The 27,194-nt window shown below is 44.0% G+C and overlaps 2 protein-coding genes across 6 annotated transcripts; one reads left to right on the plus strand and one right to left on the minus strand.

Moving 5' to 3' along the window:
- Positions 1–255: 255 nt before the first annotated feature.
- On the plus strand, positions 256–8,327 carry acta2 (actin alpha 2, smooth muscle). Of its 2 annotated transcripts, XM_036142410.1 has the most exons (10): positions 301–391; positions 599–739; positions 3,985–4,164; positions 4,260–4,388; positions 4,736–4,846; positions 5,771–5,855; positions 6,584–6,745; positions 6,826–7,017; positions 7,154–7,335; positions 7,655–8,327. In XM_036142410.1, exons 3-10 carry the CDS (start codon positions 4,036–4,038, stop codon positions 7,796–7,798), a joined length of 1,134 nt encoding a protein of 377 aa, XP_035998303.1. In that variant the 5' UTR covers positions 301–391; positions 599–739; positions 3,985–4,035; the 3' UTR covers positions 7,799–8,327. The 2 variants fall into 2 exon arrangements, with proteins under 2 accessions (XP_012705364.1, XP_035998303.1); XM_012849910.3 differs by lacking the exon at positions 599–739 and having other exon boundaries at positions 256–391.
- A 4,222-nt stretch (positions 8,328–12,549) lies between these two features.
- On the minus strand, positions 12,550–24,843 carry stambpl1 (STAM binding protein-like 1). Of its 4 annotated transcripts, none has more exons than XM_021309203.2 (12): positions 24,698–24,843; positions 21,997–22,098; positions 20,710–20,924; positions 20,538–20,616; positions 19,218–19,313; positions 18,636–18,851; positions 18,131–18,281; positions 17,843–17,967; positions 17,614–17,751; positions 16,849–16,961; positions 16,669–16,768; positions 12,550–14,992 (listed from the first exon to the last, which is right to left on the minus strand). In XM_021309203.2, the coding sequence occupies exons 2-12, from the start codon at positions 22,024–22,026 to the stop codon at positions 14,936–14,938; spliced, it is 1,320 nt and encodes a 439-aa protein (XP_021164878.2). In that variant the 5' UTR covers positions 22,027–22,098; positions 24,698–24,843; the 3' UTR covers positions 12,550–14,935. The 4 variants fall into 4 exon arrangements, with proteins under 4 accessions (XP_021164878.2, XP_012705365.2, XP_021164876.2 ...); XM_012849911.3 differs by having other exon boundaries at positions 20,710–20,927; positions 24,698–24,842; XM_021309201.2 differs by lacking the exon at positions 24,698–24,843 and adding an exon at positions 23,414–23,652 and having other exon boundaries at positions 20,710–20,927.
- Positions 24,844–27,194: the final 2,351 nt, after the last annotated feature.

A 27,194-nucleotide genomic window follows, 5' to 3' on the forward strand; every position in this document is an offset into this window, starting at 1 on the left:
AGAATAAGAGTAGTCTAAGCCATTTCAGAGAATCAGAGTAACATTCGCACCACAGTAACAGAGTACTGTAATCTGTATCTATAGTCGGAGTATCAGAGTCTTCCTTGACGCCCTGCAGACTGCCTCCTCCGCTGTCTCTGCCTCTCACAGGAATGCGGTGAATGATGAGAGAAAGCCCGCAAATGCCATCAGCCATCTGATTGGCCACTTCCCTCGGGCCCTGCCCTATAAGGAAAGGAGCCGAGGAGACAGCCAGGAGGAGAAGGCCCCGGCCTTGTTTGGATGGAGGATGGATGGAGGAGGTGGAGGCTTGATAAACTGGGAGGCAGCTCCTCAGGCTCTCACTTCTGTCCTGCTCCCACATCATCCCAGCAGGTCCTGCACTGCCACGGTAAGACCTCCTTATCAGCTCCTCATCTGCACCCTTCTCTCTGATCATGATCACATAAGTGGGACAAACTTCATAAAGGTTCCAGTCCTCCTCCTAACCCATTCTGACTTCTTGCTTCTCCTACGTTGTGTTCACTCCTCTCACCTTCGTTCTTCTGAGGCTCTTTTTTCCTAATCTCTTCTCTCCTGTGTTTCCTGCTCCTCTCAGTGATTGGACCTGTTGATGTTTCTCTCTTGGATGTTGCATCTGCTTCTAAAGCATCTCCTTCATCTCCAAGCATCTCCTCCTGTTACTATCTGCGTGCCCTCTCATTTCAGTGAAGGTCTCACTTGTTTAAGCTCATCTCATGTGAGTGAAAGTTTCTCCTCCTCCGCCTACTCTCCTGCCTCTATCACCTGGGTTATCTCGTCCTTTGGTTCTCCCCTTTCTCCTGCTGAGGGATAATCATGTTTTCTGTGCTTAAACATGTTTTTTTCTTATGAAACACTGTTCATCTGGTTGGGAGCACCTTGTTTAGAAAACGGTCAGGATGCCACTCCTTCATGTCGTGTCCAGAGCTCTGACTGACAGGCTTGAAGATGTCTGAAAAGCTTGATTCCAGCAGAAGATGTCCACACCCACTTTATATCACTCAGTTGTTTTTATTAATCAAATAGGATGCCTCCAGGTGCAAGAGAGCTCAAAGTCATGATGGTCCCTGTTTCAGGGTTTCAGACTGACTGAGGTGTTTGCAGATCTGAGCCCATTTGCTGTCAAAATTGAATCAAAATTGAGAGAAATAATGTCAAAACTGTCTTTGGTTTGTCCCTCTGTGTGATTAAAAGCCCACCAGCAGAGGGAACTCTGAGACAGGAATGGCCATTAACTTTTCAAATCATTTTAAATACCTAAAATGTTTTGGGGTGGTCTGAGTCCCCCTTAACAGAACGTCTGGAAGTGAAAATAGAGAAACAACAAAAGGTTGAAATGTTGAACAGAAAGTTAAGAAAGACAGGATTGTTCTGCTCAGAACTTTCATCAGATCTCTTCCTGCTAGAATGAGCCCAGCTGCTTTATTTCAGTGTGTTTGAACAATTGGAACATTTTAATTCAAGAGGTTTGAAACAGAGTATTTTAGATTAGTTACCATAGCTGTGGAACCGCCGTTAACTCGACCCACTGATCCAGGTCATGGCGACTTAAACTGTTTCATTGAGAGGTCATCTGCAAAACCTTTCAAGCCAAAAAACTACAGAAAATCCCTCTGATTCCTGCTGCATCATCCCCAGTTATCTGGCTTCTTACCTTCATGTTTCTCTATATCAGTCCCTTTTCCATGGAAACATTCCTGATCTGGTGATTCCAGAATATTTCCATTTTTACTGAACCAGATTTGGTTCAGGACTGGTTCCAACATTCAGCTGGAATGTGATTGGATTCTCTCACCCTCCAGATGTCTGTTTCCAGAAAACATTAATTGAGCATCTGGGAGCTGGTCCTCAGAACATGTTGAGTTACCTTTCAGAAGGGGCCACAACCAGAACTTTAGGCTGCTTCTGGACTAAGACTTTGGGAGGTCCAGTCCAGAAGGTCTAAATGACTAGAAATCAAATTTCATTTATTAATGAGTTTAAATGTCATCTGAGATTGATACAACTATTTAAATTAGATGAAACAGTGAAAACAGAAGAAAAAATGTTTTACTAAAGCTTTTTTTATGGCACAGAGGTTTCAGCTGAGGACCAAAGTTCCGGGAAAAAACCTTGATCACAGCATGCGCTTTAATTTTCATTTTTATTTCTGTTTGCTGTTGATTTTGGATCAGTTTATTCTTTCTGATTGTTGTGGCTCTGATGCTTTCTCTTTAAGTAAAGCGTGATGAAACTGAGCCACCCAGAGGTGGCACAGATGTCCAGCCTGCTAAAGCCGTCTAGTCACTGTGAGCTGAGCACAAGCAGCAGCCTATCAGCTCCCCATGCACACAGCTAAGGTCCTTGTCACATTCCAACTACTTATTCCTGTCAGGCTTCAGCAAGTATCATGCTAATAAAGTGCAGTTCATTTCAGTTAAGCTTATTTCTAGCGCAAATTCACAACGAATGTACCAAGGAACAACAACAAAACATTGATAAAGAGAAATGAAAGTCAATTATATCCAATGATACAGACAGATTCAAAATCAATTGCATACAAATCTAATTTGATCCCTAACAATGTGAGCAAGCTCTGTTTATTATTTTAATTGGTAAAGTTTCCATCTACGGAAGCCCAGCAGATTTCATCCAGTCAGTGACTTGCAGCATTTACACCTCCTGGATGAGCAGGAGCCACAGTGGACAGTCGCTTGCCTTTTCTTGTTGACTTTGGGGCAATTTTTCATACCAAGCATGCATGAAGTGACAGTGGAGAGGAAAACTCCCCTTTAACAGCAAGAAACTTCCAGCAGAACCAGAACCAGGCTCAGTGCAAGTCTGTTGCAACCAAGTGGAGGTTAAAAAGATTGAGCAGATACAGAAAAATACACAGATTTGTCCCAAAACTTCTCCTGCTGGATAAGGTGACGTTCCAGGTTCTGTGATATATTCTTGAAGCTGAATCAGCAAAACATGAAGGGAAGCAGCTGCTGCAGAAAAGAAAGATGCAGAAACAGTTTAAATGGCCAAAAAAACAGGTGGAGGGAGTGTGTGTGAGGCAGAGCTCAGGGCAAAGTTAACCCACAGAGGCCTATCCTGCAGCCAGAAACAGCAGAAATATTCACTTCCCAGAGTTCATGACTAAATATGGAGCAAAGTTCTGTGCAGGGAGAGGAGGATGAAGAGAGATGAGGAAGGGCAGATGGAGAGGAGTGGGGCTGGGCGAGGCAGGGCCAACACAGGGGGAGAGAGAGAGAGAAAGAGAGCATACCAAACACAGGCAGGGGTCCACTCATGACCGAAATAGGAAGTTTTCTCTGAGTAGGCAGCCATGTGACACCTCCCAGCTCCAGTTTTGGTGCTGCTGCAGACCTCGAATGGACTTCATTCAGATTTTGCTCGTCTGATTTTTGAAAATTTGATTAGTCTGAATGTTGAAGCTTCAGTTTCTATCTTTGTACTAATTTTTATTGTTTTAGCTTCACTAACGTTCCCTTTTTAAACAAGAAAAAACTGAGCCTAAGGGTAGTACCCTAAAAACTCCTTCATCAGTTGACTTTGTATTCATTATTACTTGAAAGCGGTCATAACAGAGCAGAGTTATTACACTGTTTAATATGTGTTCTGTTTTTGCAGAAACGCACACTTCAGTGTGAAAGTCCACAGAAAATCATTTCAACATGAAAATTAACAGAAAATTAATTTTCAAACATTTCAGGTTGAACTTTAAAAATATTTATAAGACAACTGTAAGTAAATGTCAGTGAACTCTAAACTGGGACAACAAAGCGGCAGTAAATTTGACTGCTAAGTTGTGTTTTTAATCTTGATATCCGTTAATTTAATTAGCTTTTTAAATATATTAGAATCGGGTTTTTTTCATGAGTTTCATTTCATGAGGTGCTGATGCTTTTATCTTGTTTCACTCAAATAAAGGCTGAAGTGTAAAAGCTGCTGACCCATCACATTTGTCTTCGCCAGTGCTAGCCACTCCTGTAGGTCTGCAGCTTGTCCACAGCGCCCCCTGCAGTCATGTGTGATGATGAGGAGAGCACCGCTCTGGTCTGCGATAATGGATCCGGTCTGTGTAAGGCCGGTTTTGCAGGAGACGACGCTCCGAGGGCCGTCTTCCCCTCCATCGTGGGCCGGCCCAGGCACCAGGTGACTGCTGATTGGTCCACGCTCACGGCTATCCTCGACAGTTAGACAGGTGTAAACTGACAGACTTTGTGTGTGTGTGTGTGTGTGTGTGTCAGGGAGTGATGGTGGGAATGGGGCAGAAGGACAGCTACGTGGGCGATGAGGCTCAGAGTAAGAGAGGAATCCTCACCCTGAAGTATCCCATTGAACATGGAATCATCACCAACTGGGACGACATGGAGAAGGTCTGACCCACACACACACACACACACACATGCACGCACCTCCTTGTTTAAAAGACAAATTAAAGACCGTGCCTTGATTTCCATAGACTCCCATTGAGTTTCAAGTCTTTCTAAGGGCTGACCCTAACCCTAATCCCCCCCAACCCATTGTAGTAAATAACTAACCCTAACCCAAACATAATTAGCGCTAAACCTAACCGCTAGCCCAGAAAGAAATAGGGGGCTAAAAAGGTCCTCTCTTTACTAGTAAAGTAAGCAAAATAATCGTCTCACTCAGCTGCAAGTACAAGAACAAACATACACACCAGTGACACCTACTGACCTGCTCCTGCTCTCTGATTGGTCAGATCTGGCATCACTCTTTCTACAACGAACTGCGAGTGGCTCCAGAAGAACATCCCACACTGCTGACCGAGGCTCCGCTCAACCCCAAAGCCAACCGAGAGAAGATGACTCAGGTAGAGGGAGCAGTGCACACACTCAAGTTAAATCCCACCAGAACCACAGACGCTGGTTCCTGTGGAACCCACATGCTTCACAGGAGGTTCTGATGGATCTCTGTCATGTCTGTCTACTCGAGAGATGTCAAGTATTAACATCTATTACTCAAGTACTAGGGTTTTAAAATACTTCTGTAGAAGTAGAAATATCAACTCAAACGTTTCACTCAAGTAAAAGTATAAAAGTACCAGGATCAATGAGAAGTTGATCCTCAGCAGTCAGATCAGGAGGAGAAAACCAACCCACTGTGAGGCATGAATCCTGAAACACTAGACAACGAAATATTGAGCTCCTGGGAAGAAACTTCCAGGAACATTTGTTTCAGAAGTCAAACTCTGACCAGAGCAAAGCAGCAGAAATAATAAAGATTGAGAGAAAAATCCTACACTTCTTTCTTTCTCCAGACAACATTCTGCTAACAGATCTTATGTTTTATATCAGCCATGAATTTTAATCCAGTCCTACACATCGGATCCAGAGACGATGGTTTCCGAGCACTTGTGTTAGTGTTTTAAATTTAGTGCTTGCTAAATATATTCATATTCCCACAGTGGTTCCGTTATTTTTCTGCTCTGATGTGGTTTATTAAACCCCATCCTACCTTTCTGTGAGGAACTTACTTTTACTGAGCTCAAAGATTTTCTCAAACTCAACATTGTCTGAACATCCTTGACCCTAATAGAATTAGACTGTCATAGAGACCAAAATACCTCTTGTCCCAGGTCTGACGTGTTGCTGCTCATCAATTGATTTGAACAGATGAAAGGGATCTGAGGAGATGAAGCCCATGTTTGCTCTGACTTAAAGATAAAGAATGAATGAGATAACTCTAATGGCCCTTCTTTCTCACTGATGTAGACTGTTAATGTCTGTGTGCTCAGATCATGTTCGAGACTTTTAATGTTCCTGCCATGTACGTGGCCATCCAGGCAGTCCTGTCGCTGTATGCCTCTGGACGCACCACAGGTTGGACCACACTCTTCCTCCTCCCTTAGGATTTATAGATATTTCCTTAAAGGGGACATATCATGTAAAATTAATTTTTTTTAGGCCTTAATTACATTTTGTTATGTACTTGGAGTCTCTAGGAGTGCAGAAAAGCTGAATGTAGTCTCTCCAGGAGCTGTGAAGATATCTTCTTAGATATATTCTGTTTGGGTCCTATTTTTCCAATCTGTTCAGTTTACTCTATTCTTTTTTACATTTTTTGATCAATAATGTAACAGTATTTGCTGCAGAGCTGCTGAACAAATTCTGGACTTCTGGCAAACCAGTTTTGTTTTTCACTGCAATTTTGTAGTCCAAGCTGAAGGATGCTGAAGCTACACGTGGATAAGTGAAAATGTCCGGTTGTTGGATGTATTAACCCACACTATTCACCACACCGTCCTCCAGCATACTACAAAACAGCTGAGTGGGGCAGAGTGGAACACTCTGCGGAACATGGTGTGAAGTGCGTTATTCAGATTTAAGGAGACAGCACCTAAATCAGTTGCTCACAGAATAGGGGCAAAAGAGGGGCTGTGTAATAACAAGGAATCCAGACCAAAGCATTCCAGTTCCACTTTATAGACCACGGCTAAATAATTTAAATGTGAAACGGAAGAACTTAAAAGCTTCACATGTCCCCTTTAATACCAGTATTAAACATGTCTGATACAGAACAGAGGTTAAACCTCCTCTCTGTGCTCCAGGTATTGTCTTGGACTCAGGTGATGGCGTCACCCACAACGTCCCAATCTACGAGGGCTACGCGCTCCCACACGCCATCATGAGGTTGGACCTGGCGGGACGCGACCTCACAGACTACCTCATGAAGATCCTAACCGAGCGAGGATACAGCTTTGTCACCACAGGTATGGCCTCTGTCTAACTCTAACTCTCCCCCAGATGCATATGGACATGACCCCATCACACTGACACATCTGTCCTGCAGCTGAGAGGGAGATTGTGCGCGACATTAAGGAAAAGCTGTGCTACGTGGCTTTGGACTTTGAGAATGAGATGGCGACGGCGGCTACTTCTTCTTCTCTGGAGAAGAGCTACGAGCTTCCTGACGGTCAGGTGATCACTATCGGCAATGAGAGGTTCCGCTGCCCAGAGACACTGTTCCAGCCTTCCTTTATTGGTCAGTCGCCTGTCCGTATGTTTTTATACCAGTTGTTGATTTGTCACTCCACTGGTTGACAATCAGTAAATTGGTGCATATTTTTCTAAAACTGAATAGCACACAGCCACATATTGGTGATTGAATCTTCCTGCAGGTATGGAGTCAGCTGGAATCCACGAGACGACCTACAACAGTATCATGAAGTGCGACATTGACATCCGCAAAGACTTGTATGCCAACAACGTGTTGTCAGGAGGAACCACCATGTACCCAGGAATAGCTGACCGCATGCAGAAGGAGATCACAGCTCTGGCTCCCAGCACCATGAAGATCAAGGTCAGCTCAGAGTTCAGAAACAATCCCACATTCCAGGATGAGCTCAAGCTTTTTAATATGACCATGAGGCTAGGTTCAGGCTTTTAAACTTCCTTTCAACCTTAGCCAGTTAACTGCTCTCTTTGTGTGTAGTAGTTAAAAAAATGAAATCTGTTTCCGGGTTTAAAGAACGTATGGGACAGAAGGGCCCAAAGAATGAAATAGTTGTTTGTTCTATAGATATAAAAACAGTTAAGATACAATTAAAGGTAATCAGAACCATGAATGCATGTTTGAGGGCTGTATTTGCAGATGTTTGACATTTAACGCTGTCCCTTAGATCATCGCCCCCCCGGAGAGGAAGTACTCTGTGTGGATTGGGGGCTCCATCCTGGCCTCCCTCTCCACCTTCCAGCAGATGTGGATCAGTAAGCAGGAGTACGACGAAGCAGGACCCTCCATCGTCCACCGCAAGTGCTTTTAAACAACCCACCCCCTTCCCCAGGTCTATGTGCTCTGCAGCCTCCCCGCTGTTTCCAGCTTCAGCACTGCCTTTATTTTAGCCTCCACTGAGCACCAGCTACTCCACCCCAGGTCAGCGCCCCCAGGACCAGCAGCAGCAGTTCCTGTGATGGAACCAGGTAGAGAGAAGCTGAAAGCTCCTGGCTGGGTCAGCCGTTAAAAGGGAAGCGATTTTGTGTTCAATGCTGGACTTCTTTGGTCAAATTAATAATTATTCCCCCATCTGCTCACCTTCAGACTGTGAATCTGCTACTTTGTCTTCCGTCTGTAACACCGCCCCTCACTCCAGTTGTGGCCCCACCCCTCCATCCTCCATGTGGGTTCTGTGTTTGTTTAGGAATAAGGCTTGAATGTTGCCGGGGAGCAGAGCACACTTGCACTGCATTATGATGATGTCACAGCGTGTATGGCAGGTGATCAGGAGGCGTGGCCTCACAGACCGTGGTGGGCAGGACTGTCCAGAAAGAAATAAAGAGCTCCAATAAAACGCATATGGTTGTGTCTTTCATATAACCGTTCATTATCGGAACCTGTTTAAAGGCAGACAGCTCTTCGCCTTGAAGAACCTTTACATCATAAAATATTCTATAACAAGTTCAGATGCGTTGTGCTCCTGAGATTCACTGTGAATGGTATTTTTTCAGGCAGGCTTATCAGCAGACCTTTAAACAAACTGATAAATTCATTTACAAAGAATCAGACAAATTAGACACAGTAAACATGATGTAACAAGCTGACATTTACGGAGATTTTAGTTATTTTTATGCTTTATCTAACAAATACTGATTAATACAGAAGCAGTTTATTTATGTTTTGATTCTTGTAACTGGTTTACTAGTTTAGTCTAAGTTAATAATATTTGCAGTGAATTAAAAATGATGTTTCACATGTTTACACATGATGCACAGGTTGCACCAGTATCCCAGGAAGTAAAAAATATAAGGCTTCAAAATGAGTGGATCATTGACCAAAGTGATGTATAAGCTACTTAATGATATTTAGGTAATAAAATTCATATCAGCATCATTGAATGAAAGTTATTTTTTATTAGTCTCAGATTCATAAAGAATCTGTCTAATGTTGAATTATATTAGACCTAGTTAAATGAATAAATAAATTCTTAGTAAATTTATTGTCCCTCTGTGGTGGAGTACCGGGTTAAGTCTGCATCTTTGAAACCTGTGTTTGAATCCTGGTTGTGCCAGGAATGGCACACAGCATAGAAACTCTGTGTTCACCTTGTGATAACTTGCTGTGGCGGACGCTGAACCGGGGAGCAGCTGAAGGGTTACACTCAGTAAATCTGTCAGTAATCCTACTGTTCCTCTATTATCAATAACTTGCAGAGTCAGTAGACATGCAGGACAAAAGAACCATGCATGCAAACCCTCATATCAAAGATCAAACAGGAGAGTCCAGTCAACCTAAGATGTATATTTTTATGAGGAAACAGAAGAAACCCAGAGACAACTCAGGTAAGGGGAGAAGATGCAAACTCCATGCATAAAAACCCAAGTTTGGAGTCATACTACAGATAGGGTTGCCTACTCCTTGAAAGAAAAATAAGGTACACCTCCTGTTAGGGCTGTCCAATCTCTCTGTCTTCACCCCATCCTGGTGATTTTTTTTTTTTTTTTTTGCCCCTTTTTTCTGTGTGAAATGAATTTTTAGACATTTGACTTGAACTTCAGTTTAATTAGAGGAATGTTTTGAGTGATAATAATATACATGGGAAACACATTATTAAACAATTAACAAATACTTTTTATTGTTTTTGGGTTTTTTCGGCATAATAAAATTACCAGTAATTTTATTATAAATAAATATAAAGTATAAATAAATATAGGATAAATAAAAAAAAAACATTGTGAAGCATATATACCACACTGTGAAGCATCGTTTAAGTTTACTTAAACGATGCTTCACAGTGTGGTATATATGGGCTACCTCTGCTGCAGTCACCTGTAAATAATAATAAAGAAAGCTTATTGTATATGTTGATCTTTATATTGTTGTCTATTACACTAAATATGCTGTATTTAGCCTTAAACGCTCACATTCATAATATTTTGCTATAGTAATAAAATTAAAACAATTTTTTTTTTTTTTACATACCATGTCTGTCTGTGGTGTTGCCTGGTGGGGAACAAACTGGTCTAGGGTTCCTCTGGTTCTGTTGTCTCTCATGTTTGTTATATGTCCAACACTGGAAGCATGCTGTTTTACATCATGTTGTCCACCGTGAGCAACAGAAAAAGTGTGGCGACAGAAAGTGCAGTGCGCTTTGTAGGTATTACCGTGCACTCTTTCCGGCCACGCCTGTTTCACTTTCCCACTCCACTCTGTATTTTTGCAGCCGTTTCTTTTTTTTTCTGGGAAGAGTAGTCGGGTTACTGCTCAAAGCTGAAGCTTCAGCAGTGTTTGAAAGCGGTGAATTCCTGTCATACGACTCCATGCTGCTTTGTGTTCGTCTCATGTCTGGCTGTATATTTTGTAAAGCAGCAGTACCTACACCAGGGATGGGCAACTTCCATGATAAAGAGGGCCACATTTTTTTCAGCACGACCATTGGAGGACCACATGACCACGCACTTCAAATAATTGGATATGAAAGACGCTACAAATTATTCTCAATAAGAACAAATTTTAGATGAATTTATATCTGTATGTTTACTGCACCAACATATAACTATTTTCTGCATATAAATGCATTTTAATATGTCCTTAAGCAAAAGACAAACCATTTGCTTTAAAAAAAATTTGCAAAAAAGGAATTTAAACTCCTCCATATCAATGCATTCAGGATTTACAAGGAAAGAGGCATAAAACGGAACAGAACTTAACTCAAACAATAATGTGTCTATCCAGAAACAGTGTGGGCTTTATTACAATACTGAATGCTCTATAATTGTATTTCTGTTATTTTTTGATTATGCACATCTGTTAGCTTTTATTCTGAAAAAATCTAATGTCCCATGCTCCTGAATGCACCATAGCTTTCTGACACTACGAATGCATCACACTGGTCTATGAACGCGGTGCTGCACGTTTGATCTTCCGCTTAAGACAAAGTTTTGCAGTTTCAAAACTTACGTCGGCTCTCACGGTTTATTGTTGTGTGTGAATGACAAGAGACCACAACAAATAAATCAGCCGTACTTCTAGGGAACGCAAAAACCTTTGCGAGGGAACGCAAAAAAAAAAAAAATCCCCATGTCCGTACTTCTTTCCATTTTGTCTGAAAAATGTGACCTTCTCAGTCAAGTTTTCCCTTTATGCCACTGCTAGTGGCCATGGCACTGACTTTCTTCCTCGCTGTTGCAAAGCGGCCCGTGCCCGCTATTGTTTGTAATTATACTTTGACCTCTATCGGTCAAAAGTATAATTACAATTTTTTTTTTAATTATTATTTTTTTTTATTATTAAATTATTATTGATCTATTCGCGGGCCGCACTGAGTGATGACGAGGGCCGTGTGCGGCCCCCGGGCCGCCAGTTGCCCATCCCTGACCTAGACCAATGAGGTGAGTGGGATTTTGTATCATCATAGCGGGTGTAAGGACCTGTCATTCATTGGTCACAGAGCAGGAAGTGGCTGGGAATTTACCGTAATACTAAATATAAAGCGCACCATCATTTATCAACCCCATTGACCTTTTAAATCTTTTGATTATCACGAATGACAGGACTAGGTGCGTCCCGTTTTAGCTCATCGTGGGACGCGTACTGTGAATTCAAAATACGGGACGATTCAGTTTTTCAAGGGACGGCTGGCAACCCTAAGCACAGAGCAAGAAGGCAGTACTATCAACTGTGTTAACATCCATCCATCATCTATACCTGCTTATCCATGTAGGTTTGCAGATAACCAGGAGTGACCAACCAACCTGATGGTCATGTATGTTTTTGGACTGGAGGAGGAAGAGAGAACACACAAATTTCCCCAGGCTGGGATTTGAACCCAGAACCTTCTCACTGCAAGGCAAGTGCTACCAACTGTGGCACTGTCCAGCCCTCATGTTAACACATCTTTAAGATTACAAAGAAAAAAGAGAATGTGCAAGCATAAAATCTAAATGAGAAAAATCAGAAAACAATTTAGGATGAATTGAGATCATTTACTGCTAAAAGATTTACATTTTATTCAATATATATTAATATCCTTCTCTCCAAAGTAATTTCATAGTTTGTGTATAATTTATACTCAAAATAGCTGTCTAGTGTAAAAGTTTGAGAAGGAATGAGAAATTCAGCCAAGGAAGGTAACTTAGCTTGCCGAAAGACTAACAAATATCACAGAAAAGAAAAAAAAAAAAAACTACCACCACTGAATGGAGACCAAGCTGACCCATGCTTGGCTGTGATCAACTTTCACTGACAGTTTTAGGGCAACAGATCTGTATAACAAAGCTTCCATTATCCACTCGGAGCAGTGTTTCATTGTTCTGGAGAGGAACTTTCTCAGGTTAGAGAATCACTTTACATGTATTCACATTCAAACAAAGTGTTAGAACAGGTTCATGGTCATTTCATTTGGACAACTTCAAGAACAGAAGAATAATAGATAAAGGTCATATCACGATGAAGGGCTTTTCATCTTGGTCAGAATGTGTGCATGTGCGTCATTTTGTGTGGGCATAACTATGTCCGTGATTAAGGTTTCTGCACCTCTTGCAGCATTTTCTGAGACCATCATGTTTAATGAACTGAGAATTAGGACTTTCAGCATTTATTATTGAGAGCTACATTCTCATCTTCAAACAGGAATGCATCTCTGTCACAGTTCAGCAGTTCAATTCTTTACAAAAAACACAGCTTTCAAACACAAAGTTGGCTTAAAGAGAGCACATTTGACCATGTTTCTCATCTCTGATGTCACAATCTTCAACACATGCAAACTCAGATAAAGAACAGAATCAAACATGTAAACTTCAGAATATTAACAGCTCTGACATGGAGGAGCAGCAGTTTGGATTTATTACCAAAAACTTGATTCAGCATCCAAACAGCAGTCAGATTCCCACATGGACACAGCTGATGAGTTACAGCCATGCAGCTACTGAGCCTCCGCCTCGTTTAGACGCTCAACACACAACCTCACAACTCCATGGCAAACTGACCAGTCAGCAAAAAAAACAACAAAAAAAAAAAAAAACAGCAGGACATAACAGTGAGGAAAGATCCGAGTCAGAAACACGTCACAGACAAAAAGAAGGATCTACTCACATCATCAATGCACAACTCTTTACAGTCCAGAACTAAGACTAGAAATTCTTCTGATTTCCATTTTAAAAGGGTGTGTTTTCACCTCCTGCTGGTGAGATTACATCATTTTCTGCATCAAAGTACATCACCATCATCAACATTTTAAGAATGTAAAAATCATTAAAAGTGGCTCAATTAGATAAAGGACCGTTCCGGTAAAAATAAAACTCTAACCGCTAAACATTAAGTATATAGTTTTCATGGAAGGTTCTGATTCATTCAGTTAAATAACTTTAATTCTTCCATATTCCTTTATTTTTTATTTTAAATCAAAACTGCTGTTTCAATAGACAGCTTTTTTGAATAATGTTCTAATTTTTATAGAGTAAGATGATTTCTTGTCTTTTTTTAGGTTGTCTTATGGGATCATCGGTTTCCTTGGAGCCAATCAAGTTCAAGTTCTTTCCATCCAAGTTGTTAAAATGTTTCATCGGTAGAAAAAAATAGGATCAGTTTATGAGCACACCTGAGGGAAGAAATGACAGCTGAATATTCCCTCTCCTCACATCTAAAGCTGACCAGCTAATGGAGGCAAAATCAGAACGGTGGCTGGAAGAAAGACGTGAGGTAAAACAAAAAACAGTAAACGGAAATCAAATTACATACAAAAAGTTTGTAAATTGTATGGAAAAAAAATTCCGCATAGAAAAAAAAAAGAAATGAATACATTTAACTGAAAATACTGTTTTTTGGAGGTAAATTCTCTTCATTTATTTTCCCTGTTATTAACCAGATTTATTCCTTTTCATCCACCCCTGCTCTTAATGCTCAGGAGAAAACCTGGAGGTCACTCAGCGAACAACGAGAAGGTTCCTGAAGAAATGCTGTTTCCTTTGGAGACGATGCTTTCTACACAACCCAAACGGTACCCCGGTCCTGATCAGACGGGTTTTTAATGCTCCACATTAATCTGAACTTACATGCCTGTGCAGTACTACCTGCAGACTGAGCGTTGCCATGGTGACCAGCGTGTGCTGCCGTTCTGTCAGCTAGAGTGACCTGCTGGCCTAAGGTTGCTAAGGTAACAAATTAATGAAATCATCAGTGCCTCGTTTGGGTCCTGCCACGTTATGACTGAACCGGGTCCTTCCAGAACACTGACTGGATCAGCTGAGTAGTTCAAAAAGCTACAGGCAGCAGCATGTACAGCATTGTTAAAGCCCTGAGTACCGCTTGCATGCAGCTCATCAGCAGCTCTCTTGCAGCCTGAGAGGCAGAAAGCCGGTTTAGCTCTACAGGGTCAGATGCAAGTGCAGCCAGCCTGGTAGAGACCCAGTCTGAGGTCAAACCTGCAGACTGCGTTTGATTTGACTGTTCTCCTGTTCTCAGACGAGAGCTCGGGCTCAAACAGATCAGCCGCTGGTCTCTGAGCTGTTCAGCGCATAAAAAAAAAAACAACAACTGCAGAGTAGAAAAAGAAATGTCAGAAAGTTTGCGGTGTATTTTTCTAACACCATTAAAGGGTTGCGATGCAGCTGCTGTGTTTAAAACATCAGTGCAAATAAAACAGCAGATTTCTGGTTTCACAGCAGATTCAAGAAACGTTGTGTTCATGTAGAGTTCACAGCGCTGCAGCATCATTCATCCTGTACGTTTCAACGTGAAGGCACTCGATCACTCTGACTTCTGATGTTTGTTTAGGTGCAGTGAGCCCATTGTCCACTGCATCACAGACAAGAGGCAGAAAAACAGAGACCCGCGGCGGAGAGAGCAGCCGACAGGTTCACGCACACACACACACACACACACACACACATGCTGAGGCAGCGAGTTCACAGTTTCCTCTTCAGAATAAAAGCATGGCAGTAAACAGATGAGCAGCGCCTCCTTTCTGTCACCTGAGGTCCAACAGGTTGAGCTTGTAGTCCCTGAACACCACGTGTTTACAGACCTGAGCAGACCAAAGGGGGTGGAGTCATGAAAGGCAGCAGGCCAGTTAAACTGCATGAATCTACTCAGATTGAAATGGTGCAGGGATGTAAATCACAAAAACAGAACAGGGAACACTTCCCACAATCAGACTGTGTCCAGCTCATCAGCTGAAAGCCTTTTAATTTCTGCTCTCAGCAATGAGCTGGATACTTCTGGGAGATTCACTTATCACATGTCTGGAAATCTGGAAGACAGGAATTAACTAAGGCCCAGTCCACACACAGCCGGATATCTGGGATATTTTTATTGGATCAGTAAACTGCGACCAACACCTCCCCTCGCCCCCGACAACAATGCGCACCCCCACCGATAAAATATACAGGAGACGTTCCCGTTTTTCATTTCAGAAATCTGGTCAGCGTAGATATATAAATCCGTTTTAAATCTTGAAAAACGAATGATTCTGGCCAAAGTGGAGATTTCTAACAACTCTGTTTTTGAGCCTGCGTGTGTACATGACAAGACGCACTTTTAGGGTCTGTGACGAATACCGCGGCGCTGACGTCACATGTGCGACCATAGTTACAGACTCGGCCATGAAGAGGAGGAAAAATTAATGCTATCAGAGGTGCTGATTACCATGTTGGTGTGACTGACTGTTTACAGTATGTGTCTAATCGACAAATTCACTGCTAATCTACAGCATCTCTGGTTGTTTATTTCCAGCTAACCTTAAATCTCAGCACCACACAGCATTTACTGTCTTCACCTCGGTATCAAGACTTCAAAGTAAAAGCACACATGGGAAGTTATAAACATTACACCTGGTTCAGACAGCTTTTTACTAACACTCTGATATGACTTGGCCAGCCAGATTAATAATGGGTAGCACTCTCCGTTCTGCACATTATCGACCTGGGTCCGCTCCTATCGAATGTCAAAAATATGGACATCCAGCAGAACTTTCCGAGCTGATTGGGAAGGAACTTGTCGCTGCCGCTCCGCGTGGGTCCTGCTGCGCTGCCGTCTTTATGCTGGTTCGCCTGTGGGCTTGGCAGCTGTTGCTTCTGTCACAGCTGACCTGTTTTGGTTCAGGCAGGAGCGGGACAAGATGGATTCTCGTGTGTTTCTGAACGCACAGATACGTCAATAATTCATCTTGCAGGACAGGCTAGCTCCAACACGCTGAGGTGCAAAGGAGAGAGAGCGCTTGGAGGTCAGCCGTTTTACACCAGCTCTCCCACCCAATACAGAAGCATGATGTGCTTCAACATCGCCATTAGTTTGAAGGATTCTAATTGGCCGACGTAGGCTTACCCTGCCGCCTATGCATCTGGAATGTTTAAAACAACGCTCAGTGGTGAAAACATACGGGTGTGTACGATATTATTTTTAAAAATGACGTGAGGGAGTTTTTCGTTTTTATAAAGACCCGGCTAAGTGTGCACAAGGCCTAGAGTCGGGGTGCCCAAGCCTGGTCCCTGAGACCTACTATTGATTAACTTTTATTTGTATTCCTTCTCCAATACACCTGAATCCAATGAAGGGGGAAGGGCTCATTGCCAGGCCTCTTCAAAGCTGAATGACTTTAATTCAGGTGTGTTGGAGCAGGAAGGCAAATAAAACCTGCATAATAGTATATTATTTATTTATTTAATATTTAGTTTCTTTAGCAAGATAAGAAGATGTTCTCACCGTGAACAGAGGAGGCTCCTTGGAGTGGGGATGGAAACCTTTTAGTCTGCATCCGGAAACTTCCATCATTCCGGCACCGGTGAGTCTGAACACACCCGTACTGAGACACACAGCGAGGGTCAGAGAGGAGGCTGCAAGGCCTCATGGGAAACGAAGTCCGCAGAGTGAGCGCGCACTTACTCGTTGTGTTTGGGAGCGCAGACGATGGCCACGGCCTCCGGCAGCATCAGCTGGTAGGAACAGTGAGTGTGGAGGTCCACGCTGGACAGGAACGCCGTCTGGGTGGGATGGGTCTGAGTGCACAGGCCAGAGGTTAGTCACAGCCACTACAACACAGGACACAGAGAGAGAACCGAACCGACAGCTGAATAGTTCAGGACTTGGCTGACACAAAGCGCCTGCCTCTGGGCGGGGTCAGGACAGACAGCTGTGCCTCGGTGAGCAGGAAGCACCGCTGAAAGGTCAGTGACTGCAACCAGTTGGGCCTCCTCTCTACCAGCTGCCGTTATACCATGAATTAGAAATCCAATAAAACTGAAGGATATTTATCTGAATCTACATCTGTCCATATGACTGCAGTGATTAGACATAGTTCTATATAAATGAATATGAATCAGAGCTGTGTTTCTTGTAAAGTGCTTTTAAAGTGCTTTCTGTTCCCATCGCTGTCCCTCCCTCGCTCCTCTCCTCTCATCTGTTGCAGGACCACAGGTGCTGTTGCCATGGCAATATTAGCTGATGCAAATGAAGGAGAAGCAGAGAACAACGGAGGTCTTTTTCCCCATCAGGGCTGAGTGGGTGTGAGCTGTGAGAGAAGCCAGAGCGCTCTGTGTTCGAACTCAGTCAGGGTTAACACGAACCGACCGCGACCCGTCCGCCTCCAGCTCCAGAACAACCAAAAGCTCTACAATGTGTCGTGTAACACGTGTTCATGTGTCGTCATACATGGATCCACCCCAGCGTCAGCAGGTTCTGTTGGTCCTGGAAACCGAACAGCTCCTCCACGTTCTCCATGTCGCAGAAATCCGGTCCGGCTGATTGTTTTGGGATCACCACGTGAGTCAGCACAAACTCGTTGTGGGTCTGAGAGACACACAGTCAGAAGGAACATGTTCAGGTTCGGTTTTCCTGCATTTCCAGGGTAACTATCCCCCTGTGACACCCAAAGGCTCACCAGCTGCCCGCACAGGACGCCGCAGGTTTCTATCCCTCTGGCTGTGTTGGAGTCAGCCAGCAGGAGGAACCGGTAGGTCAGGTCTCTGGGAATCACCACCCGCCTCAGACCCTCCACCCTCTGATCTGCACACATGAAACAAACTCACGCTGAAACCTTGAAGCTTTGTCCGTGATAACATGTTTCAGATTGGTTTGCAGAGGTATTCCTCAGGAACCCCCCCCCCGGTTTTGCACCACCATGGCTTCAGGCGGTGCAGCAGGACCACGTACGGCGCTATGCACTCACTGTGTACTCCTGCTAATGCGGCCACTGGTTGCTTCATGGGCGCAGACGGCCTGTTCCTGTTCGGGTCCACCCCCTGAGAATCTACGCTGCTTTTGATTGGCTGCTTACACAAACAGGAGCCATCTGTGACCTCAGGCACTTTGGTCTGCAGCTGCAGGAAGAACCAGACACAGAATCACTGCACAGCACTACAGAGTACGACACAAGTACTACACAGTGGGACAGATGGTAGTACAGAGTACTATAGAGTACAAACAAACAAAAAGTACTGTTCAGTGTACGTCAGTGTTGCACATGTTACTGCAGAGTAATCCTAAACACTACTGTGATTACTAAATGGTGCTGTACATCACTACAGAGTACTACGCAGTAAAGCATTAAGACAGTGTGTTAGACATTACTAAAGAGTACAATACAGTAGTACACAATACAGCACAGTGTTACGGAGTACTAGACAGAATGCCATACTACAGAGCACAACAGAGAAATGTAGTGATGTAGTGACCTTTAGCTCCGCCTCCTCTCCTCTCTTATTTGCCAGCTCCTGGCGCCTCAGCTGGTCCTCAAAGTAGCGGAACTGTTCCGACTCAATCTGCATGCGTCGCAGCGCCGCTACGCGCTGCTTCTCCTCCTCCAGCAGCAGGACCCGCCGCCTGTCCTCCTCTAAGAAAGAGAGCCGCTGCAGCTGCTGACCACAGCCGTCCACCACCACGGCCTGGCTCTGAGGAAACAGCTGGATCAGACCAGGATGTCCCCTCTGCACCGAGTACAGCGTTATGTTTTCACTTCCTGAGCCAAGTAAAGCCGTAGATGCAGCTCACTGGGATATACATCACTGATCGACAGGTCACACGTTTACTCACCGTGTAGAGGCCATTCCCCTGCATCAGGCCCATTACCCCCTCATCACTAATTTATTATCAACAATGAGGTCTGAGAAACTCACAGATGTCTAAGGAGGTCTATAATAAAACCCGCTACATAATCTCATTACCAGATAAACACTCCATTTAAAGCGCGATGCAATCTGATTTGACCCCCCCCCACACACACCCACACACACACACACACACACACACACACACACCTGCACTCTGGAGTACTCTGAGTGCTCCCTGCTGTATTTCTCCTGCAGTCGTTTCTTCAGCTCTTCCTTCCGAGGAAACGCCACCTCCTGGAGTTTCTGCAGACACATACAGGGAACATGAGCCAGAACTAGAACCCGAGTCTGGATCAGTGTGCTGCCCAGACACAGAGTTTAGGTGGATCTAAACAAAGCTGTTTTTATCCTGCAGGAATTTCTCTCTGCTGGCAGCCTGCATTAAGCCCTTTAAATCCAGAATCCACCGATACCAGTTCATGGTGCCGAGTTAAATTACAGATGTGTAGAAATCTGGAGTTCCGATCAAGAAACCTCCCAGCTCCTGGAGGACACACACACCAGGATCTAACATTCAGACAGGTTGTGTGATGCCCTCACAGAAGAGAATATATTTTTGCACATACAATTTAGAAGAGGGCTTTTGTTAGAGAATCCTACAATTATCACTAAAAGATTAGTCCTCCATAGGTTCAAAATTACTTCCTGGTTCAGACCCTATTTTTAGAGTATGGAAGTCCAGCAACCTGCTCCTGGTCTTAGACAAAGGCTTTGACTGAGAAAAACGATAAACTTCCGGGTCTGAACATTTTTATTTTAAACTTTTTAATATTGTTAGTGGATGTAATCTAAAGCTAAAAATAGCATTATTAGCACTAGCCAGGTGGCATCTAATTACTACGTGTAGAAGTCAATAAGTGGACAATATGTGGATTATGTTCGAGACTATGACTGTAAACATGCTAAATAATAATTGAACAATTAAGATAAATAATAATTGGGATGTGTGAAGTGCCTTACTTCACACTTCCCCCCCTCTCCAGGAGATCACTCCAAAGCGATCTGCTCTCAGACCCCCTCAGAACAGGGGCAAAAGTGGGGCAACAGTAACGAGGAACTCACTCCAGCATTGGAGTTCCACTTTACACAGACCACAAGTGGATGATTGAAATGTGAAAAGGAAGGCATTAAAACTATTTGAGATCAATGTCTCCTGTTTTCCTTTGTGAAATACTGAAGAGGGCTTTTTCTGCTCATACAAAGTAACTTTTACTTAAAGTGAAATTCTAATGAGGTACTTTTTACTTTTACGTGAGCAATACTAGTAATTGTATTTGCACTGATGTAAAATTTTAAGTAACTGTACTTTTACTTGACTCCATTATTTTGGCACTCTTTCCACCTCGGACCAGGGCAGAAAACTGAATCTGGAGCCACTGTTTGGAAGTGAGCTGCAGGAAATCAGCAGGAAAGAGGAGGAAATCCAAACAGCTTCCAGCACTGGGTGCTGGGAGAGCGCCCCCCCACCTTCATGATGAGCTGCTTCTCTGGAACGGCCGAACACTGCTGGTAATCCCTATGGCTCGGCAGCTTCTCCACAAACAGCCTGAACAGAGGAAGAAGCTCCACATTAACCTCCTCCTTGTTAAAGACAAGCTCGGCCCCCAGCCCCCCCCCCCTCCCCCCAGGTGTTCCTCACGTGATGAACTTGGTGTAGAGGACGTAGGCGTTCTCCAGGCTCCCCTCCTCCAGGTAGACGGCTGCCATGCGCTCCATCTCCACGCCGGAGCGGAAGTAGCGTCTCGGCTCGATTTCCTCGTTGATCTCTACGCAGCATCCCATCTTGGCCAGCGCTCGCACTCGCTCCGCCGCCGTCAGCGTCACGTCCGTGTAGTCCGGCTCTGCCGCCAGCTTCTTCTGTCAAAACGCAAACCAGAGGATTAAGCTCGATCGCTTGTGCAGTAACCACGGTAACCCAACAACCATATACACAGAGATGACCAGAGGTCCTGAAGATAAACCAGTTCCTGTTGGTGTTTGCAGGCAAATGTCTCTCATTATCAGATCCTGCTGAGAGCATGAATGCAGCGTTTGTTGCTCAGTTCATTTAAATGAGGAGGACGATGTGGTGACCGTCCACTCAGAGAGGAAGGCCCCATGGATCAGACCGTTTTAATAATCTCTGCTGCCTGGATTTCTATGTTTCCAGCTATTGTATCATAAATACTCCATAAGGGACAATTGAAGATTAAGATCAAACTTAAAATACTAAATCTATTAAACTTACTGCAGCCAGCAAAATTTTACTTAAATTGACCTTTTATCTGCCCTTTTCTAATGATAACCTTAAACCAGCCAGAAAACAACCTTGATGCCACAGCAGCCTAAGGTTTTACTATACTGAGTAATTTGATAATAAGTGTTACTGAGCCATTTTATCAGCCTTAAATTGTTCTCAATATAGACTGAAACTAACCTTAAAACCACATAAAAACTGAATCTAGACTTTCATGTCTAAATAACCCACCTTTAAAGTAGAGTTAAAAGCACCTGAGACGAACCCCAGCCGTAACCTTATTTATCATCTATTTACCTTTATTTCATCAGGAAGCCCCACTGAGGTTAAAATCTTTTTCACAATGGAGACATGGCCAAGGTAGCAGCCGTAAAAATAACTACGTAAAACAGACACATAATCATATACAATGCAAACAATTAGTCAAGAAAAGGGGAACAGAATTCAAATTAAAACTGAGTGAACTCTCATTAAAAGCAGAGATTCCACTTTCACTGCATTCTTCTTCTTATCCATCATGGAAATGTCACTTTGTAATTCAAGAAATGGAATAAAACCTGCAAACAACCTCGGCGCTGCCTAACTCCAGTGATCCTGGAGTTCTGTTGTTGATCCTAAGAGTTATCATTATGATCTCATAAGTCTCTAAATGTGGACAGTAAAACATGGGCACACAGAAGAGGAGCTCACCAGAGAATTTAAACTGAAGCCCTGATCCATGGTGAGCGCGTCTGGGTGTCAGTGGTCGGCCCACGGTTGGTTTGTCCATCTGCCGGCGCCCATGATGCTTCACTGCAAGAGAGCCACAAACACGTCAACACAGAGATGTTCGGGTGGACTGGAATTTACACCCAGCATCATCATCATCATCATCATCATCATCATCACCACCATACATCTGGGTAAGGCTAGCTCCCCCAAACATTCTTCAATCCTAACAAAAATGGTGTCAAACGTTGGTGCTAGGCTGGTGTTGTTTGTGCAGCTATCATTTTAAAAATATCAATTTTAAGGGTAGGTCATCAAAGGTAAACCTCCATCTATCCATCCTGCGTCTACCCGCTTCACAGGAGGGGCTGGTGCCCGTCTCCAGCAGTCACTGGGCAAGTGGCGGGGTACCAGGACGCCTGATATTACCCAAATCAAACTGCGATGGAGGGAGATCTTCACTTGGGTTCATCATGCTTGCTCTTCACTGGAGGCCAGGGATACCATGACAACCAGCATCCCATGTTCAAGTGAGTCATCCATTCCAACAATGTAGAAAGCAGTGAAAGAGGAGAAGAGACAGAGCTCCCAGTCGTCCTTCTGATTCACTCCGTCACAAACACCGTCTGCTACCCCCGGCTGGGAGGCGGTCACCACGGTAACAGGGAGAAGACGAGGTGACAGTGGAGCTACAGGGCAGAAGATGAATAGCAGTGTCTGCCTCACAAAAGTCAGAAGAGGTTGTGAGTCAGCGTCAAAAACCCTGGAGCACCAGAAGCCTGCACACACTGGAGTCATGCGACCAACAAAGCAGGCTCTGTCTACGCTGTTAAACGCTCCCCAATGGTTCTTTGCTCACAACAACAACCTGAAAGACTGCCTCTCCTCACATAAACATCTTTAGGGTCCGCAAAATGTTTCCTCTGACGGACTTAGTCATCGCTGAATCCTGAGGCCGATACCCTTCAAATAAGCACCAAGGCCGAAGTGCGATCAAATTCATCTTGATTTTACTCCATCAGGCTGAGACCGACATAAAATTCATCCACAAACACACAGAATGCAATTGAGTTTATGTGTATAGTTCCAGTTCACAACAATTTTCACCCCAAGGGAATTCACAAGACAGATCTGACTCATACGGTTCAACCTGTTTAACTGAATCCTATAAATAGATTTATATTGAGTTACATCCTGTAACTAATGTTTCAATTTTAGTCCATGGTGCTACTACCGGATATAAAATTGTTATTTATTATTTGGCTCAAATGAAATCCGGACAAAACTCACAACATAAATAGACTTCAATCAAACCCAAACTCAGGCTGAAACCCGGCGGTTTCTCAGATTTCCGGCTGCTTCGCCCACTCGGCGGGAAATCGGACGTCCTCCCGCTTACCTGCAGCTAAGCTCCGCCCACAGCGATCACAGCCTCAGGTGTTTTTCACCCGGACCGGCTCCCGTCACAGCTGCTGGCGTCAGGTCTCAGAACGTGCTCCAACCGGTCCAAACTGTTGGATCCGGTGGCAGTAGATCACTTTGAGCTTCGCCAGCCCCCCCCAGCTGCATCTGATTGGTTAAAGGCTAACGCTCCCTCTGACTGGCTGCACACTCCTGAAGCGCTTTCTCAAAAGGTAAAAGCAAACAGGGCGGTTCCGAGTCCGACCCACTCTGATGGACCGGAAGAACCTGAGCCTCCCTGTGATTGGTGAAGAATGTTTATTGCGCCTTGAACCCAGTAAACCTGACCGTGCGTGTCTCTGAGGCGCTGGATAGAACCTGCTCGTCCACATTGGCTGAAACCCAGCCCGAGGCAGAACCTAAAACCAGGATCAGCTGCTAACAGAACCTGCAGCCGCACAGAGGAGCTCTGGGGGCTTCAGGGGCCTGCCGACCCGGAGGAAGGGCTCCTACAGATCCTCCTACAGATCCTCCATCCAGTTCTGTTCAGGGTCCTGGGAGCCAAACTCCTCACATCTGCCGATCCGCAGAAAATAAAGGCTGACAAGGCGAAACAAAAGACTAATCTGAGGCCTTTAAATCCGAATCAGGGGGCTGTAGCACCTCAGTGAGGTGCCAGACAGGACGCAGCGGTTCCGCTGATCCCTTCTATAGAAGTAATTAAGGAAAGAAATGACACAGATAGTCTTGAAGGACTCCTGATTTGTGAGCGGAACGCCTAAAGTCAACATAAATGTTAGAAAACTGCAGCGTGATCAGAACCGTGAGTGTTCCAGCATCCACAGACAGATTAGTTCATCTGTCAAAGTGCTGAATTTATTCCTGGATGAAGCAGCTTCCAGCAGACCAAAGCTGGACCACGACCATGGCAGTGATGGTTCTGTCTGACCACCGTGAGTCCGGTTCTTCAGGAAGTCTGCTCATCATGTCCCAGCTAGAAGCAGACTGCTTCTACTGCACAGAGACGACACAGCCTGATTATTAGCACACAACTCGATGTTGGAAAGGTTTCAGCCATATTCTGGTTTGAGGGTTCGGGATCTGAGACCAGAACCAGCATATGGAGACGGAAGAACCGACAGGAACAGCTTCACAGGAGGAAATGTGTATGTGATTTAAAGGCGTCATAGAAACGGTCAAAGCAGTAGACACCAGCTGAGACAGACCCGGTTCTACCCGGTTCGGTTCGGTTCGGCTGTAGCAGACTCCAGGACGGATTTACCGGCTGCTCGCTGCTCCGTCCTAACCCTGTCTGCATCCCGGCGGCCTCAGCGGGGTCCAGCGGAGCGGCTTGTGGAGGCTGGGCGGCTCTACCTCAGAGGAAGCTCGGCTCCGGCAGCTGAATAAAGCAGGTGGAAAATGGCTGAAAGGTCCGGATGCTGCCGCAGACTGATGGAGGGAGGCCACAAAGATCCTCTTTAAGCTGCGATGAGCCACTACGTCGTGTCACGCACAGGCCATGAGTTCTGTGCGCATGCGCTGTGTAGTGAATTAGGTGGGTGGTGAGAGAACTCACTCTGATTGATATCCCGAGGACCTAACTGCGAAATCACTTCTTGTAGCGGATCATTCCTCCGCTATTTATTAGCATGTATATAATTAATGTTTTGTATGATTCTTTGTCAGAAAGCACACTTGAGAGCTAGTTGCCATATTAACAGTATTAGCATAAATGTGTGGCACCAGGAAGTAAATTTAAAATCTCAGACATCTGTAGTTCTTTGTTCTGTCTTTGGTCAATTTACATTGGGCACTTTAGGCTCTCATCATTCCGGATCACTTTTTCTCTTTTTGGACATTTCTGGGTTGTTTTAATGTGTTGTGGGAAAACTAGTGGCAGGATGCTGTTACTACACAGTTAGAAACAATCAACATTCACTACAAGAGGCACAGTTTTAGCCACTTTATACAATTTAAAAGGCTATATGCCTCTACTTTATGACATGATATGCCTTTTTTTTGGCTCTTGAGGGCCGGATAAATTGCCTTGATGGGCCGAATTCGGCCCACAGGCCTTGAGCTTGACACGTGATTTAGAGTAATCAATTAAATTGACAGTAATGTTTTGGAACTGTGGGAGGAAGTTGGAGTTCCTGGAGAAAACCCTTGGATCTGGGAGAACATGCAAAGAGGCCCCAGGCCAAAAAAAAAAATTAAGGTGGGGAGTTTGCATTCCATTTTGTTTTGTTTTTTAGAAAAACATAATAGCAACCCATATCAAAATAGTTGTCACGGTGTGGCAGGAAACTAAAAACATCCAAATTTTAATAAAATACTATCTCCTTGAACTCATTTGACTGGTTAATTTATTTTTTAAATGAGTAGAATCTGTACCCCGCCTCTCGCCCAGTGAACGCTGGAGATAGGCACAGCACCCCCCGCGACCCCATGAGGGAGAAGCGGTTTGGAAAATGGATGGATGGATGGATGAGTAGAATCTGTCTAATCTGACATCATCAATGAATAATAGTTATAATGAATAATATTGGATAATTATAATAAAATAATAATAGAATAATGGTTTATCAAATGTCACAATGAAATTGTATTGGTCTATGTTATAAACGCCCCAACTTGGGTTGTATTATACTGATCAACTTAAAAATGGTCATGTGTGAAAGAGAAATGTTAGATTGATCTATACTCTGAAAGAGAAATTAGTTTTATATCATGTAGATTTTACAAATTATGCTATTGATAAAAAATGTTCTGGTTGATATAACATGATTGTTAAAGTAATGTTGTGTGTAATTTGGTTGCATGATTGCACATTTTGTGGGGAGCCTGTATGCACAGCCGTTGCTTCAGTGCAGTTGTGCGGCATGTTTTTTTATTATTTTTATTATGTGTTTAATAGTTGAGATTTGGCCTGTTTTTCGGCAGGTTTTACGTTATGTTTGGACTGGAAACTAAGTCAGATCTGGCAACCTCTAGTGCTGTATCCATTCAATCAACTCAGAAGTCAAGCACAAACATGCTGATTAACATGAACGTTGATGTCAGGCTGAACACTGACTAAAGTAAAAATTCATACTAGAGCAACTCAGGAGCACAGTGATCAGAACAAAGCAGTGTTCTCTTCTGCCTGCAGGTAACCCAAGTTTCTTCCATTTGGCTCAGTTCTGTTTGGTTCTGCTCCCTAGCTGCCATAGTTAACCCTCCCAGCATAAATGTTCACTCCGGTTTTGACTTCAGTTCTGAGGTTTCCAACAGAAATTAATGCTGTTGCTTCCAGCTCACTCTCATTTACTCCATTGTCACATTTTGTATGTTTTTGGAAATAAGTCTGAATAGCCATCCCGCACTACTGACACTGACGGCGAGCACAGCATGGTGTCTCTGTAGGCTATGAACTGTTGTGCCAGTTCAGACGTGACAGAAAGCGGTAACGGACTACGTTACCCATGATGCAATGTGGTCAAAATGGCCACCAACTCATGTGGTCAAAATGGCCACCAACTCCCATCACGCAACACGGCAAAATGGCCGCCGATCAAGGAAACGGCATCAATTCGGGACGTAACGGACTGCGTTATCCATGATGCAATGTGGTCAAAATGGCCACCAACTCCCATCACGCAACACGGCAAAATGGCCGCCGATCAAGATAAGGTTGCTATAGTGATGGCTATAAAAGCCGATCACACACGATGAGCTTCCTTCTTCCCTGGCTTTTAGCCAACCCGAGAAGACACGCACAGCTGATTCCCACGCCACGT

The sequence above is a fragment of the Fundulus heteroclitus genome, chromosome 10, assembly GCF_011125445.2.
Source record: "Fundulus heteroclitus isolate FHET01 chromosome 10, MU-UCD_Fhet_4.1, whole genome shotgun sequence".
Lineage (NCBI taxonomy): Eukaryota > Metazoa > Chordata > Actinopteri > Cyprinodontiformes > Fundulidae > Fundulus > Fundulus heteroclitus.

Coding starts and splice junctions, on each gene's coding strand:
- acta2 (XM_012849910.3), top strand. CDS start 4,036: ATGTGTGATGATGAGGAGAGCACCGCTCTGGTCTGCGATAATGGATCC. Junction 4,389..4,735: donor ACTGGGACGACATGGAGAAG/GTCTGACCCACA, acceptor CTGATTGGTCAG/ATCTGGCATCACTCTTTCTA. Junction 7,336..7,654: donor CCAGCACCATGAAGATCAAG/GTCAGCTCAGAG, acceptor GCTGTCCCTTAG/ATCATCGCCCCCCCGGAGAG.
- stambpl1 (XM_012849911.3), bottom strand. CDS start 22,026: ATGGATCAGGGCTTCAGTTTAAATTCTCTG. Junction 19,314..20,537: donor AGAAGCAGCTCATCATGAAG/GTGGGGGGGCGC, acceptor ATGTGTCTGCAG/AAACTCCAGGAGGTGGCGTT. Junction 16,769..16,848: donor TGCGCTCCCAAACACAACGA/GTAAGTGCGCGC, acceptor TGTGTGTCTCAG/TACGGGTGTGTTCAGACTCA.